Source organism: Lampris incognitus, chromosome 5 (assembly GCF_029633865.1).
Source record: "Lampris incognitus isolate fLamInc1 chromosome 5, fLamInc1.hap2, whole genome shotgun sequence".
Classification (NCBI taxonomy): Eukaryota; Metazoa; Chordata; class Actinopteri; order Lampriformes; family Lampridae; genus Lampris; species Lampris incognitus.
The window spans coordinates 59,381,229-59,398,842 of record NC_079215.1 but is presented as its reverse complement, the minus strand read 5'-3'; the positions used below and the strand labels follow the sequence as shown (position 1 = coordinate 59,398,842).

Sequence of the window (17,614 nt, the reverse complement as noted above, 5' to 3'; positions counted from 1 at the left end):
TGTTATCGGAACTTCCGGTCTGCATGGGCTAGCAGTTAGCTTAGCCTGCCCCGCTTCCGTGTCTTGTCAGCTCGGTGTTACCTCCTTGGACGCAGCTCTGGGCAAGGCCGTGGTCCCTGGCCCCACACGGCGCAGCAGACCAAGCTCTCCCAGCCGATCCAGTGCCAGTTCTCCCAGTCATCAAACGAAGGCAAAACTTAAACACAGACGTGGACAAAGACACTGCATGGGCACTACTGGGTGAGGCTACTGCGAATGTGAATTAATGCCGCCATCTTCCCACACCAATACTGAGTGAGGCCGCTGCAAACGTGAATTCACGCCACCATCTTCCCACACTGAAAGCGGAAGAAATATCTGGGGAAATATCTGTTTATTTTTCATATTTTTCATTGTTCTTCATGGGGTGAAATGGATCACAGGCATGTGGACTGTCCATGTAAATCCTCTAAAAATTATTAATTTCATTAACTCATTTTCTTAACCTGTTTTTTCCTCTTCATGGGAAAGAGGGACAGCTATGAGCCTTGCTTGGCTTTTGCTGACCAGTCCAGCCTGGTTAGTAATTAACTAACTAACTAACTGGCTGGCCGTCCAACCATATTAACCAGCTTGGCCATCTTGCCGGCCAGGCTTTGCTGGTCAGTCCAGCAAGCCATCTGGCCAATTAGCCTGTCCAACAGACACCAATGTAGGATGACTGGGTTCATACCAAGCAAGCCAACTGACAAACCAACAAGACCAGCCTGACCAGCTTGTCCAGCCTGGTAAACCAACTAAACCAGCCTAAACACCAGCTAAGACCAGCTAAAAACCAGCAACCATCTTAAACTGGTCTATACTGGTTTTTTTTTTGGTTTTTTTTTCCCCAGCAGGGCAGTTGAGTGTAAAAACAGTGAAAGCTTGTTTAAAATAAAATTGACAGGTTGATAAAATTCCTAGCAGTTTTAAATAATTAACTGGAAGGAATCCTTGTATGGTTTTAATGGGTAATTTTGATAGTTATGAAATTATAATATTATAGTTACAATATTTAACCATGGCTCTTGTCTTAGCATCTGCTTGCTCAGCATGTAAAGGGTCAAGATCCAAGTATTTTGTTTGACTTTGACCTCATTACAAAACAGGTAGACTACTGTCACTTTTTATTGGGATAAAGTTCCTGTTAAACACCTGTCATTTGAAGTCAACATGTGCTCCCTTGAATCAGGTAATCTGATGTCTTTACGTTAATATTTTAGAGTAACTGCTATTTACATGTCTTGGCACATTTTGTTTAGGCTTTGGGCTCGCTTGAGGTGAAATTAAAGTTTTGGGGAATGACGAGTTGACTTCCAAACCTGCAAATTAGGTTATGGCAAATTTGCCAACACCTGTCCAATTCAAAACGTTTCTGCTAGCTCAAAAATTGATAAGATCTCTTTTTTATTCAATCTGTTGTTGTCAGTTTCATCGTTTAACTGCATGCAAAACTCTTGGTAACTCTTGAAAAATGTCCTTCCAATAACATTCATTTATTGGTGTATCGTTGTGCTCTTTTTTGGTCCAGACACGGCCATGGCTCCAAAAATCACAGTGGAGCTGCTCAGACTGCTTCGCCAGGCCATGAAGAATGGCAAATACGTTTCTCAGCCTATACAGGCTTACATTGTGCCCTCTGGAGATGCACACCAGGTAATTGGGAATGCACATACACAGTACACATATACACAACTGGAACATTTACTGAATAATGTTTGTATCTTTAGTCAACAATATAAGAGTTTATCCTAAATTGTTTGTGTGAATCTGTGAAAATAAATATAGTTTTAGGGTGTTCCTGCCTTTCTCTTTCACTCTCCTTCTACAGGTTATTAATTATGTGAGAAGAGCAGTAAAGGTGCCAGTTAATTGTCCAACTCTACACTGACTGTTACTGCCCTCCCTTTCTCTTAGAGTGAATATATTGCACCATGTGACTGCAGACGTGAATTCATCTGTGGATTTAATGGCTCTGCAGGTACTATATATGTATGTGTATGTGTATGTGTGTGTATATATATATATATATATATATATATATGTTTGTGTGCATGCTTGCGTCTGTGTGTGTGTGTGTGTGTGTGTTTTGTGTGTCTGAGTGCTGCATACTTCCCGTGTATGCAGTTCACAAGTTGAACATTAACCATTTCAAATGTCCACTGGAGATAGTGGTTGCCAAGCTCTAACCACTACTAGATAACGCTCATGACAGATAAGTGAACAAAGAGATCTTTTTTTTATTATTATTATTTTACTATAGACCATTGTGAAATTGGCACTTTTAAGATGCTTGAATCGCTGATTTTTACAATGTTTGCAACTGTGTCTTACAGGTTGCATCTGTAATGTGGGGAATTAATTATCTCTACGCAAGTCTGCCCCACGGTTTTGTTTTGGTTTGTTGTGCGGGTTAGATTTTAGAAGGGAGGGGTCGTGATAGTCTGTGAAGGACTATGAGTTGTGAGGGACAACATTTCTGTGATGGGGGAGTCACAAAAGCACCCATGTTTGTGGTGCATATGTCATGCCAAACTTTGGCATGGTATGAATCAAGTGAATGGAATGAAAAGTGAATGGAATGAGCTGATATGGTGCAGGAAGCCGCTGTTTGGCCCTGAGATGTGCATCATATTATGCATCAAATCAGAGTTGTCAGTTTGTCTAAATAAGTGCTGGGGACAAGGGTGAGACAAATAAATAAATAAAAGTATGAAATGTTGTGTATCAACAAGAAACAGGCTCACAATGACAATCCTTTTGCAAATGGACCAAAACGTGGTAAAATCACAAAATTCAAATTTTTTTTAAAGAAACACCATAGACCTCCACATCCTACAGTCTTCATATTTGAATCCATGTCCACTGTTGCATTAGGTTACAATATACACTCACTGGCCACTTTATTAGGTACACCTTGCTAGTACCGGGTTGGACCCCCTTTTGCCTTCAGAACTGCCTTAATCCTTCGTGGCATAGATTCAACAAGGTACTGGAAACATTCCTCAGAGAGTTTGGTCCATATTGACATGATAGCATCACGCAGTTGCTGCAGATTTGTCGGCTGCACATCCATGATGCGAATCTCCCGGTCCACCACATCCCAAAGGTGCTCTATTGGATTGAGATCTGGTGACTGTGGAGGCCATTTGAGTACAGTGAACTCATTGTCATGTTCAAGAAACCAGTCTGAGATGATTCGAGCTTTATGACATGGCGCGTTATCCTGCTGGAAGTAGCCATCAGAAGATGGGAACACTGTGGTCATAAGGGATGGACATGGTCAGCAACAGTACTCAGGTAGGCTGTGGCGTTGACACGATGCTCAATTGGTACTAAGGGGCCCAAAGTGTGCCAAGAAAATATCCCCCACACCAATACACCACCACCACCAGCCTGAACCGTTGATACAAAGCAGGATGGATCCATGCTTTCATGTTGTTGACGCCAAATTCTGACCCTACCATCCGAATGTCGCAGCAGAAATCGAGACTCATCAGACCAGGCAACGTTTTTCCAATCTTCTATTGTCCAATTTTGGTGAGCCTGTGCGAATTGTAGCCTCAGTTTCCTGTTCTTAGCTGACAGGAGTGGCACCCGGTGTGGTCTTCTGCTGCTGTAACCCATCTGCCTCAAGGTTCGACGTGTTGTGCGTTCAGAGATGCTCTTCTGCATACCTCGGTTGTAATGAGTGGTTATTTGAGTTACTGTTGCCTTTCTATCAGCTCGAACCAGTCTGGCCATTCTCCTCTGACCTCTGGCATCAACAAGGCATTTTCGCCCACAGAACTGCCGCTCACTGGATATTTTCTCTTTTTCGGACCATTCTCTGTAAACCCTAGAGATGGTTGTGCGTGAAAATCCCAGTAGATCAGCAGTTTCTGAAATACTCAGACCAGCCCGTCTGGCACCAACAACCATGCCACGTTCAAAGTCACTTAAATCACCTTTCTTCCCCATTCTGATGCTCGGTTTGAACTGCAGCAGATCGTCTTGACCATGTCTACATGCCTAAATGCATTGAGTTGCTGCCATGTGATTGGCTGATTAGAAATTTGCGTTAACGAGCAGTTGGACAGGTGTGCCTAATAAAGTGGCCGGTGAGTGTACAAAGCCTTGATTAATAAAAAAAAAACGGAGGGTCTACTTCCCCTAGCTGGCTAGGTGATGGCAGCATAGAGCGATAGGTTCCCGACAGTAAGATTTAAAAGTTGCCCGATATAACTCGATTTTTCTCAGAAATGTGTTAAAGCAAGTGTAGATACAGCGGGCAAATGAAAATGCCTAAAAAGGGGAAGAAATGTATTGCACAAGGTAAAGAACACAAGGAAGAAGAGGGGGATACACTTTCACAAGCTAGTAGCAATACAGAGGACGACATTCAGCCTGTCTCGAACTTTGAGCCAAACTGCGATGCTAATCTGGGTTTGATTCTGAAAGAACTATGTGAATTCAGAAACGATTGCATTCACCAATTAAATGAGGTAAGAGATGATATTAATAAAACGTACAAAAGGATGATGAATTGGAGGAGCGAATCAACAGGGCTGAGATCGGAATCCAATCATTGGAGGCTGTTTTGTCAGAGCGGGTGAAGCTCCATATGCAAATTGAGGCAAAATGACTGATTTAGAGGGGCGTTCATGACTCGACAGTGTCAGAATATATGGAGTAAAAGAAGGAGTTGAAGAAAGCATGACAACAATGACTACCTTCGTGGAAAATTTATTAATGAAAGGTTTGGAACTCACCTCTTCTACAGCACTAAATATTGAGAGCGCGCACCGGTCGCTCGCTGCGAAACTGCCAACTGAAGCCCCACCAAGATCAATTGTGGTCAAGTTTTCAAGCTACAGAATGAAGAAGGACGTGCTTAAAAGAGCTTGGCAGAAAAAAAATGATTTGATTTGTAAGGAAAAAGGTTATATTTGGACCTTGACTAGGCTTCGGACTTGCTGAGGAGGCGGACGGAATACGCAGAAGCAAAAGCCGTGCTTAAAAAAGAAAAAGAAGATTCCAGACCTCGTTCCTGGCGAGACTGAGTGTTTTATGAGGATGGCACAGTGGTATACAACATGGCAGATGATGCAACAGCGAACATGGCAGAGGGGGGGATACCGCTGACTGTTCTGAAAAATCCGACTTCCCTTTTGGAACAGCTGATATTCATTTTTACTGAGTCTATTCGTGACTCAAAACTTAATATTGGAATTAGAGTCCATCTTTTTATGTCCTTTATTTTAAAACTTAACAGATCAAAGTTTAAGCCATACAACTTTGTTAATTCTTTTGGGATGTTTACTCCTAGATATCTCATGTAATCCACCTCCCAATTTAGCTGGATTTTAGAGTTTATGATCTGGCTAGGGCTTTAATAGAAACTTAATATCTGAGTCTTTGGAATATTCAATTTATAACCTGAGACAGAACCAAAGTTATCTAAGAGTGACAATAATTTCAAAATTGAGCTCTCTGGGTTTGAGAAGTAAATTAAAATGTCATCTGCAAATAGAGAAATGTTATGTTCTTGACCTAGCATTTTTATACCTGTAATATTTTTGTCCTGAATGATCCCCTGGCTTAATGCTTCAATAAATATTGAAAACAGTAATGGACTTGACCCGATCAAACACTTTTTCTGCATCAAGTCTCAATAGTACTGCCTGGAGTTTATTTTTAGCTGTATGTTCAATTACATGTAACGTTTGGTGGATGTTGTCTTGTGTCTGCCTTTTCTGAATAAAACCTGTCTGATCTAGACTTATTATTTGGGGGAGAATTATTTCAATTCTTTCTACCAGCATGTGGGTGAAATCTTATAATCTTGGTTCAGAACACTTATCGGCCAATAGCTTCCACATTCAAGTTTATCTTTACCCTCCTTTGGTATCAAGGAGTTCACTGCTTCTCTCCAAGATGGAGGCGTTATACCAGTTTTGAGCACATGGTTATAGTATGTGACCTTCATTGTAGGGATCAACAGATCTTTCATTTCCTTGTACCACTCCAATGGAAAACAATGTGGTCCTGCTCCCTTATTGGGTTTTAAATTTGATATTGCCTTTTTGATTTCTTAATCCATAATTTTGCTAATTAGAAGGTTATTTTTTCATCCCTCACTTCAGGTAGTTTTAGCGGATCTAAAAAGGCTTCCATCTCCATTTCATCTATTTGGGGCTGTGTATATAGATTTTTATAAAATGATTGTTGTATATATTTTAATTTACAGTGTATGGAATTTGTTGTAGGGTCCTTTATTTTATAAATTCCACTTTCGTCTTGTTGCTCTTTTAGTTTATAAGCGAGTAGTTTAGCTGATTTTCCTCCCGCTTCATAGTGTCTTTGCTTGAGAAAGAACAGCTTTTTTAATGTCATTTGAGTAGATTTCATTTAATTCATTCTTTGTCCTGCCTATTTCTATTTTTATACCTTGATTCAGTGTCTTTTTATGCATGTTTTCTAATTTTTTTTAATTCTGTTTGTAACTGGTCCAATTTATCTTTTCTCTGCTTTTTTAAATTAGAACAATAGCCTATAATCTTCCCCCTAAGAACAGCTTTACACGCATCGCAAAGAACCAGTGGTGACATTTCCCCCTTGTCATTTTGATCAAAGTAGTCTTTTAAATCCATCCTTATTTGCTGCCTCATGATTTAGAATCCCTGTGTTTAACCTCCAGATAGTGCTCTTCTTTTCAGAACCTAATGTTAACATCCATAGATATTGGGGTATGATCTGACAAGTCCATGGTCCCAATATTGCAATTTATCACCCTACTATATACATCTCTTTGTAACATAAAGAAATAGCCAAGTCAACAGTAGACAGAATGCGGGTGAGAAAAAAAGGTAAAGTCTCTTTGTCGGATTCATATCCCTCCATATGTCTGAGAGTCCCAGCTCCCCCATCATTAATTTTATGTTTTTTGTAGTTTGTTTCTGTCCAGTATAGTGAGGTTTCGATGTATCTAGGGTCTGGTGAAGTCTAAATTATTATACCCTGGGCCTCCGAGATTAGTAATTCAAAGATTTGTTTGTAAATTTTCCATTCAGATCCCGGAGGGACAAACATTCAGAAAGTAACTAAAACACCTTGCAGGTATCCCCGGACCAGTACAAATCTCCCCCTCAGTAGCTTTCTTTTCATATGTTTACTCAACGTTTAATTTACTAGAAATTAGAGTTGCTACCCCTGTCTTAGAATCTTGACTACAGGAAGATGAATATTGATTAAATCGCCATCTCTTAGGTTTTTTGTGTTCCGGTATTGTTAAATGGGTCTCTTGTAGGAGAGCTTATTCTACTCCCTCCCTATTTAATTTTGACAAAACTGTGTTCCTCTTAATTGGATTTCCCAGACCATTTACATTATAAGCAGTTCCCTTAATACTCTGCATTGTGTCTCTTCAAGTATATTTCCAGCCCCTAATAGTCCTATATTTAAATCCTATCTTACACCCCTGGTGCTACAAGGAATGGTAGCACAAACATAATCATTTACCATTAACACAGTAACAAAATAATGAAACAAATCACGAGTAAAAACATTGACTTCCAATATTAAGGCCTCTATTATGGCCTTAACATTGCCAAATACTATCACTAAGAATGGCTGGTTTGAAGAGATAAGAATTCTGAGATGGTGCTCTCGTGACCTTGACTTTACCCCAAACAAATTAGTGCAGGTTATAAAGGATGGGCTAATCAGGGCCTCTCCTCATACTTTTTTAATTGGGGGATGCTGAGCAACTTTGAGACATTGAAAAGACTACATGGGTTGAGTAGTAGTGACTTTTATAGATTTCTTCAGGTACGCCATCACATTAATGATTTTATGTTAGAGAGTCAAAAGGCATTTGAAAATAATTTACTGATAGTTTTTGTTAGTGCCTATAGGATGGATTACAGGCTTAAAATAATCTCTAGGCTATACAGGGGGCTTCAGGAGATTAAGATAGCAAGTACCACCTACATAAAAAAAATGGGAAAGGGAAACTTACAGTTCCACTCCAGAGGAAGTTCGGACAAAGTATTGTGAATCTCAATTGAGGATAACAAGCTCAACCTCATGGAGAGTGTTTGGCTGGAAAAGTCTTAGTTCAGGCATCTCACCACTCAGGCTCTTCCAGCTGCAGGAGAAATTGTAGCTCCCAGGAAGCCAATCACTACTACTTGTTTTGGGCCTGCCCAAAAGTAAATACCTTTTGGTGTAAGATTTATAAAGAACTAGTAAGTGACCCGCAACCAGGTTGCGGTGATCATGACGTTTATTAGCTATTCACCCATCTAAATCTCCCTCCTCTTCATCCTGCCAGCTAACCGCCTTCCCCCTGCCCCTAACCCCCCCCCCACTCCAACTCCCTCCCCCCAAATGCTCAGAATCATCTGAAATGCCGAGAAAAGTGGTTTTTAGCCATTTTTAGAAAATGCATATTTTTGCATAATTATTATAATTATATTTTTATTTTTCTGGTCCTCTCTGGAACAATACCTACCACCTCCAAAAGAAATTAGGATCATAAATGCTTTAGTTTTCGGTCCCGCTATCTACACTAACACACACACACACACACATTCCGAAAATATATGAGTAGAAGGTGCGAAAGTACCCACACCTGTACGACACGTCACAGAGAGGATACATACCACCGTCTCTTCAGTTTATGTTCTTGTAGAGCCAGCAGGCAAGATCATCTCTTCCTTGTCGTCAGTGTCGGACGCCATGACAGAAGAGTGTAAACAACACGCAAGCATTGTGGGTAATGTAGTGTTTCACGGACGGTTTTACAGGAAACTACAACGCGGAAGTGCGCTCGACTATGGAAGCCCAAATGACTGCGGACATTCCTCGTGGAGTCCGCTCCGCGTGCTTTCCGCCCGAGTATGTTTGGGCCTTTAAATCTGATTCATCAGATAAGACACTCGGACACTTGCACGCGCGCAACAGCGGACAACTTTATTGTTCGTCAGACCCGCCAAAACCCGAACCGCCCGCACGCGCTGATTTACATTGAAAAACAGAAAACTTTATTGAGTTCACTTCACGTGACAGCCGCCATATACGCCCGTGCGCGACCCATGCAAATGCGACTCTGACGTTGTGGCTTATTTCACGGACGCTTTCTATTTCCAACGCTGCTCGTTGTCTCCGCCCGCCATCCAGCAAGAACGCGAGGTTTGTGCGAACGGCGGAAAGAGCCGAGGCGTGACGTAGCCAGAGCCCGCCGTCTTGTTGAGCTGCTCAGGATTCTGAAGGGATTCCACATATTTTATGCATATTCCGCATATTATGCATAATTTTAATGTTCTGCTATTTTTTATAGGTGCCCCTGATCATCCCCGATAAACTCCAAAAAGAATCAAGGCCCCAAGTGCTTTAGTTTGGCCGTTTATAGACTCCCACACAGACACACAAATACGGGAGTCGATTAGTAACTATATTTGGGACAAAAATTACTTCTAAATGGGATGAACTCCTCTTTGGTATGTTACATACAACACCCACAAACATTAATACAAGTTACTTATTTGGAATATTGAGTGTAGCTGCTAGAAAAGCAATTACAAAGAAATGGCTTAAGCCAGACACCCCATCTATAGAGGACTAGTATGATATCATGTATGTTTTTTTTTTGTGACGGAAAGACTCACCTTCTCATTGAGGCTTGAGGATACTAAATATATTTTGAGGATGCTAGATATATTTCCCCAAAACGTCCTTTTGTTTAAATGTGTTTATGTAAGTATGTTTTTTCTTTCTTTTATTCTTTTATCTCAAATGGAAAAACACCCCGTGTTCTATTTTAGTGTTCTATAATTACTCTAAAAAGCAGAAAAGATGGATCACTTTATAAAGTATCTAACTAAAGATGATAATGTAAATATGCTGTTAACATGTGATTCCAAATTTAAAAAAACAAGAGTTGCAGCAGAAAATAAATAAATGGAGTATACAAAGCTTACAATATGTATTTTCATTTAATTTAAATACAAATTGTCTATTCTTCAATGTGGCTAATAGGGAGAACTGGAAGGAATCCCGGTGAGCCGGTGAGTGAGAGGTAAGGTCACTTGTTGTTAGCGTCAAGGTGGGCTGAAGAAAAGAAAGTGGAGCAGAGAAAGCAAGAATTAATGGGGGAAAAAAAGGCGCTGGAGAAGGATGCATCTAAATGAGCCAAAGCTACATCATGTTTAGTAAAACAAGTTTGTGATTGGAAGGTATTAATGGGAATGATGATGAAATTTATCCCAGAATGTTGAATCAGTTCATCTGGACACAAAGTTTATGGGGGAAATTTATGATTCATGTTAGGCTTGCAACAAACAGAGGGTAAAGGAGTGCCATTCTAAGACTTTTTGGCAAACGGCAACTATATTATTTATTGGTTGAAGCTATGTAGAAATTATTTCTTGATAGATAGATACTACTACTTTTGGTTGCTCCCGTTAGGGGTCGCCACAGCGGATCATCCATTTCCATTTTTTCCTGTCTTCTGCGTCTTCCTCTGTCACACCAGCCACCTGCATGTCCTCCCTCACAACATCCATAAACATCCTCTTTGGCCTTCCTCTTTTCCTCTTTCCTGGCAGCTCCATATTCAGCATCCTTCTCCCAATATACCCAGCATCTCTCCTCCACATATGTCCAAACCATCTCAATCTTGCCTCTCTTGCTTTGTCTCCAAAACGTCCAACTTGAGCGGTCCCTCTAATATAATCATTCCTAATCCTGTCCTTCTTCGTCACTCCCAGTGAAAATCTTAGTGTCGTGAACACAGAGACTGGCGGACACAAATGCAGGCAGGCAGACAGTAACCAGTTCACAGGGTCTTTAATTTGGTCCAAGGGTCAAAATCCAGAAAGGCAATCAGATAGGCAGAGGTACAAAATCGGCAGGCAGAAGACTTCAAGAACCAGGCGGACTAACAAACAGGCGACAGTACCAAAACAGGAGACAGAGACTCGGAAACCAGGAACGAAACAGTCAGACATGGGGAAACTCTCTTACATGAAACGCTGGAATGCTGCTCTAGGAGACAAGACAATCTGGCACTGACACACAGGGGAGCACTGGTTAAATACACACAGGAGGGACGGGATAACGAGGCACAGGTGAAACACATAAGGGCGGGGACAGGCAATCACATGGGGAACAGGACGTGAACACAGAGACAAGACTATCAAAATAAAACGGGAAACTGACACATGACAGACCCTGAGAGTACCTCCCCCTAACGGCCCACTCCTGGCGGCCCAGGACCCTGAGGATTGCGGCGGTGGAACTCGGCAATGAGGCGAGGGTCCATGATGTCCCGGGAGGGGACCCATGAGCGTTCCTCCAGCCCGTAGCCCTCCCAGTCCACCAGATACTGCAGGCCCCGGCCCCGCCACCGAACATCCAGCAGTTTCCTGACAGTGTAGACAGTCTCCCCATCAATGAGACGGGGGGGGGGGTGGGGGCTTGGCAGCAGGGATGAGTGGGCTCTCCTTGACTGGTTTGATCCGGCTGATGTGGAAGGTGGAGTGTATGCGGGTGGTCCTGGGAAGCTTAAATTTGACAGCAGAGTCATTAATGATTTTTGAGATTGGATATGGGCCAATGTACCTAGGTGCTAACTTGCGGGATGGATAGTGGATGGGCAGGTCTTTGGTGGAGCCACACTTTGTCTGGGGCGGTATGCTGGGGCTGGGCGGCGACGGCGGTCAGCCACTTTCTTGTAGGCGGCAGAGGTCTGCAGAAGAGTCCGGCGGGTGCGAGACCACATGCCTCGACACTGGCGGACCATAACGGCAGCAGCGGGGACTTTGACCTCTCTTTCCAGGGCTGCGAAGAGGGGAGGCTGATAGCCAAACACCACCTGGAAGGGGGTGAGACCGGTTGAGGCAGAGGGAAGGGTGTTGTGGGCGTATTCGACCCACAGCGGCATCCTGGACCACGATGAGGGGTTATCTGAGGAGAGACAGCGAAGACCGGTCTCCAAATCTTGGTTCAGCCTTTCCATCTGGCCATTGGTCTGGGGATGGTATCCAGAGGAGAGGCTTCTAGTGGCCCCCACCAGCTGGCAGAAGGCCTCCCAGAATTGAGCCACGAACTGCAGCCCCCGATCAGACAGAATGTTCCTGGAAAATCCAAAGGTTCTGAAAATGTTCTGGAGCAAGAGTTCGGCGGTTTGTTTGGCAGATGGTAGTTTGGGTGTGGGGATGAATTTAACCATTTTGGAAAATCTGTCAACGACAGTGAGGATGACTGTGTTACCTTCGGATGGAGGGAGGCCAGTGACAAAGTCCACTGAGAGGTCTGACCAGGGGCGATGTGGCACGGGCAGAGGGTGAAGGAGCCCAGCTGGTGGGGCATTGGAGCTTTCCTGCTGGGAACAGACAGGACAGGCAGCGACATACTCTGACACGTCATCCTTAACGTTAGCCCACCAGAACCGCTCCAGCACTCTGAATAGGGTTCGGCGGATGCCAGATGACAGGAGAGCTTGTCCTCATGAGCCCACTTAATAACCTCCCCCCGGAGGGAAGGGGGAACAAACAACCTGTTCATGGGGGTCTCAGGGGGTGCTGGAATTGCCCTGAGAGCCTCTATTACCTTGCCTTCCACACTCCAGGTGAAGGCTCCCACGATGCAGGTTTCAGGGAGGATGGGTTCTGGATCTGAGGAGTCTGTTTCGGGTGCATGAATGGGTGACAAGGCGTCTGGCTTTGTGTTCTTGCTTCCTGGACGATATGACAGAGTGAAATTAAACCGGGAAAAGAAAAGTCCCCACCTGGCTTGGCGGGCATTGAGCCTCTTGGCACCCTTGAGGTATTCCAGATTCCGGTGGTCTGTCCACATGAGGAATGGTTGGGCCGCCCCCTCTAGCCAGTGCCTCCACTCTTCCAGCGCCACTTTTACAGCCAACAGCTCCCGGTCCCCCACAGAGTAGTTTCTCTCCACCTGAGATAATCTCCGAGAAAGAAAAGCACAGGGGTGGATCTTATTATCCGTACCCAATCTCTGGGACAAGACGGCCCCCACTCCAGAGCCGGAGGCATCCACTTCCACGATGAACTGTTGATTGGCTGAGGGCAGGGTGAGGACCGGAGCTGTGGTGAAGAGCTTCTTCAGGCGCTGGAACGCATCCTCAGAGGATTGAGACCACTGAAACGAAACCTTGGGGGAGGTTAAGGCACTTGAAGGGGCGGCCACTGAGCTAAAGTTTCTAATGAACTTGTGATAGAAGTTTGCGAAGCCAAGGAAATGTTGTACCTCCTTTCAGGAGGTGGGGGTCGGCCACTCTGCCACAGCCTGGACTTTTTCTGGGTCCATTTCCAAGTGATCGTGGGCGATCACGTACCCCAGAAAATTCACTTGTTTCCTGTGGAATTCACACTTTTCTGCTTTGGAAAACAGTTCATTCTTTAACAGTCTTTTCAAAACTTCCCGTACTCTTCGTCGGGGGAAAAAATAAGGATATCATCAAGAAATACAAAAACATTTTGATTCAGGAGGTCCCTCAGGACATCGTTCACTAGGGCTTGGAAAACTGCGGGGGCGTTAGTCAATCCAAAGGGCATGACCAAGTACTCGTAGTGGCCAATGGGCGTATTGAAAGCCGTTTTCCATTCATCCCCCTCCCGGATGCGTATGAGGTGATATGCATTCCGCAAATCCAATTTAGTGAATACCTTGGCGCCCTTGAGGATGTCAAAGACAGAAGAAATTAGTGGGAGGGGGTAACGGTTCTTGGTTCTAATGTTGTTGAGTGGGGAATAGTCTACGCATGGTCTTAGACTCTTGTCTTTCTTCTCAACGAAGAAGAACCCTGCTCCAGCTGGAGAGGATGATGGCCGAATTAGTCCTGCTGCGAGGGAGTCATTGATGTAGTCCTCCATAGCTTTTCTGTCGGCTGCGGACAGAGAGTACAACCGACCCTTGGGAATGGGTGCACCAGGGAGGAGGTTGATAGCACAGTCATATTCACGATGAGGAGGAAGGGAAACAGCCCTGCTCTTACTGAAAACTTCTTGTAAGTCATGGTAACAGGCTGGGACACCAGTCAGGTCAGGAGAGTCCTTTGACTGTGTCTTACTGAAGAGGTTAGAGGCTATGTCCTGGAAACAGTCTTGGTAGCAGTTTTTTCCCCACCCAATTACATGACCGGGAGCCCAGTTGATGTGTGGGTTGTGCTGAATCAGCCAGGGGTACCCAAGGATCAGGGGATGCATCTCAGAGTTGTACAGGTGAAAACGGAGGTTTTCCACATGTCCGTCGGGGAGGCTCATCTGGACGGGTGAGGTCTGATGAGTAACGGTGGCAATAAGCCTGCCGTCAAGAGCTGTGGCAAGAAGGGGTGTAGGCAGCGGCTCATCCGAGGCGCCTAGGCTCTGGGCTATACTAAAATTCATCAGGTTAGTATCTGCACCTGAATCAACTAATGCTGAACAGTTCAGAGTAGAAGAGGCAGCGGTTAGTTTCACCTTTGTTAATTGTCTCTGAGTCTTATTTTTAAGAGCGGTAACACTCACCAGGGGTCTAGAGGGTGGAGCAGGTAGGGAACCACGTAGAGGGCAGGAGGCGATGAAATGACCCAGCTGGGCACAGTATATGCACCGACCCTTCATCATCCGACGGTGACGTTCGGCTGGGGTGAGGCGGGTACGCCCAACCTCCATTGGCTCCGGAACAGCGTTGGGAGGTGAGCTGCTGATGGAGACCGAAGCTTGGGGAGGGGTGCCGAGCTGGTCAGGTTCCCTGATGGGGCGACCTCTCTGTCCCTCAGTCTTATGTCGATGCAGGAGGCTACGTTGACGAGGGCATCCAGCTCCACAGGCAGGTCCAGAGGAGTGAGATAATCCTTCAGGGTCTTGGAGAGTCCATTAAAGAAGGCATCCATCAAGGCAGGTTGATTCCAACTGCTGTCGGCGGCTAGCGTGCGGAACTCTATGGCATAGTCCATCACAGAGCGTCTTCCTTGTCTCAGGGAGTGTAGAGCTCTAGCAGCTTCCCTAGCGGGAAGAGTAGAGTGAAACATGTGTTTAAATGTGTCGGTGAAGAGAGAAAGAGAGTTACATACTGCAGACCGCTGGCTCCATTCCGCGGTGGCCCACGCCCTGGCTCTCCCCGATAGGTAGGCAATAATGAAGGCTATTTTGGCTCGATACGAGGGGAAGGCGGCGGGCTGGAACTCAAAATGGAGCTCGCACTGAGAGAGGAAGGGGCAGCAGTCATCAGATTACCCAGATAATCTTTCCGGACTGGAGAGCCGGACGGGTCTGACTTCTGAGGGAGGAGCAGGAGCCAGATGCGGTTCTGGTGCCGGAGCTGACGATGAGGGAGGCGCAGGAGTTTCAGCTGACTGAGAGGGGTGAGTGACTGAGCCCATGGCTTGAAGCTGCCCGATGACGTAGTTGAGTTGAGCGGTAACTGTGCCGCACACCGCTTCACTGCACTGGGAAGCTTCTGCCACAGCCCGATGCACCTGTTTAATCTTCTCCTCCTGTTGTCGGAATCGGCGCTCCTGCACTTCAAGGCTAGTGAGCACGGAGTCCTGCTCTGCTGTGTCCATTGTGGCCAGATTGTTCTGTCGTGAACACAGAGACTGGCAGACACAAATGCAGGCAGGCAGACAGTAACCAGTTCACCGGGTCTTTAATTCGGTCCAAGGGTCAAAATCCAGAAAGGCAATCAGACAGGCAGAGGTACAAAATCGGCAGGCAGAAGACTTCAAGAACCAGGCGGACTAACAAACAGGCGATGGTACCAAAACAGGAGACAGAGACTCGGAAACCAGGAACGGAACAGTCAGACACAGGGAAACCCTCTTACATGAAACGCTGGAATGCTGCTCTAGGAGACAAGACAATCTGGCACTGACACACAGGGGAGCACTGGTTAAATACACACAGGAGGGACGGGATAACGAGGCACAGGTGAAACACATAAGGGCGGGGACAGGCAATCACATGGGGAATAGGACGTGAACACAGAGACAAGACTCTCAAAATAAAACGGGAAACTGATACATGACAGACCCTGACACTTAGCATCTTCAACTCTGCCACCTCCAGCTCCGCCTCCTGTCTTTTCGTCAGTGCCACTGTCTCCAAACCATATAACATAGCTGGTCTCACAACCATCCTGTAAACCTTCCCTTTAACTCTTGCTGGTACCCTTCTGTCACAAATCACTCCTGACACTCTTCTCCACCCTACCTGCACTCTCTTCTTCACCTCTCTACTGAACTCCCCATTACTTAGGACAGTTGACCCCAAGTATTTAAACTCATATGCCTTCGTCACCTCAACTCCTTGCATCCCGACCATTCCACTGTCCTCCCTCTCATTCATGCATCGGTATCTCGATAGATAGATAGTTTCAGTGATGGTGTAATCAGCAAGGTTGCAGATACCAGTATACTGCTGACCTGATTACTCTTGTTTTAGGGTTGAACAGGTGTATTTTTTAGGTTTAAATCTTTCATTACTCTTAATTTCATTTAAGTATATACATACTATAAATGCTATTTAATATAATGGAGCTGGATTTTGGGTTGAATGTTTATTAGGTTTTAAAATTTACATTTTTTTATGTTTTTAAATTTTTCATCAGCTGCCAATTGGCTCAAACCAACTTGGTTTTCGCCAACTTGGCAGCTGATGAGTGCGTGACACATGAAACAGGCTTGTGCTGCTATGTATTAAAGTTTTTTTTCTTCCTACATCTAAATATTCTTAATTTTCCTCTCCTCATTTGTTGAGCACTTTTATTATCAACACCATTTCCGAAAAAAAACCCCACTATATATATTTCAGAGTGGCTGATATACAGTGTTTTGACCATGCGTGTGGAGCTGGGGGGCTGGGCTTTGTCACTGAATTTCCGGGCTGAAAATGAGTCCCACTCCGGCACGGATTATGCTTGTTAGATATGACTGTAATTATAGATTGTTGGACTGAAAATGTACACTTTACATCTGAAAAATCAATGAAAACTTCAACACAGAAGGATTTGATTTGCTAAAAGAAACTATGTGTAAGGTGGGTGTACACTTGTGCTAAGAAGATGAGCAGCAGATGTTGTACACTATTACCCACCCCCCCATTTTTCTCCCCAATTGTATCTGGCCAATTACCCCACTCCTCCGAGCCATCCCGGTCGCTGGTCCACCCCCTCCGCCGATCCAGGGAGGGCTGCAGACTACCGCATGCTTTCTCAGAGACGTGGAGTCGCCAGCCGTTTCTTTTCACCTGACAGTGAGGAGTTTCACCAGGGGGACGTAGCGCGTGGGAGGGTCACGCTATTTCCCCCCATTTCCCCCTCCCCCTGAACAGGTGCCCTGATCGACCAGAAGAGGCGCTAGTGCAGCAACCAGGACACATACCCACATCTGGCTTCTCATCCGCAGACACAGCCATTTGTGTCTGTAGGGACATCCGACCAAGCTGGGGGTAACACGGGGATTTGAACTGACGATCCCCGTGTTGGTAGGCAACGGAATAGACCGCTACGCTACCTGGACACCCCTTGTACGCTATTATTACCTATGTGAGACAGCCTTTGTTTTTGGCCCCATAACAAAGCAGCTGTACATTGCTTGAAAGTACAGCTC

The 17,614-nt window shown here is 44.9% G+C and overlaps 1 protein-coding gene across 2 annotated transcripts in view; it reads left to right on the top strand.

Annotated features, from left to right (window-relative positions):
* The window catches only part of xpnpep1 (X-prolyl aminopeptidase (aminopeptidase P) 1, soluble), a 157,571-nt gene that overhangs the window by 48,142 nt on the left and 91,815 nt on the right, over positions 1-17,614 (top strand). Inside the window, exons 1-3 of one of the 2 annotated variants that reach the window (XM_056279642.1) lie at positions 1,192-1,210; positions 1,550-1,674; positions 1,936-1,999. In XM_056279642.1, the coding sequence (XP_056135617.1) occupies positions 1,192-1,210; positions 1,550-1,674; positions 1,936-1,999 (208 nt within the window). Of the gene's footprint in view, positions 1-1,191; positions 1,211-1,549; positions 1,675-1,935; positions 2,000-17,614 lie in introns of those variants that run through there. The other variant, XM_056279643.1, reaches the window with a different exon arrangement.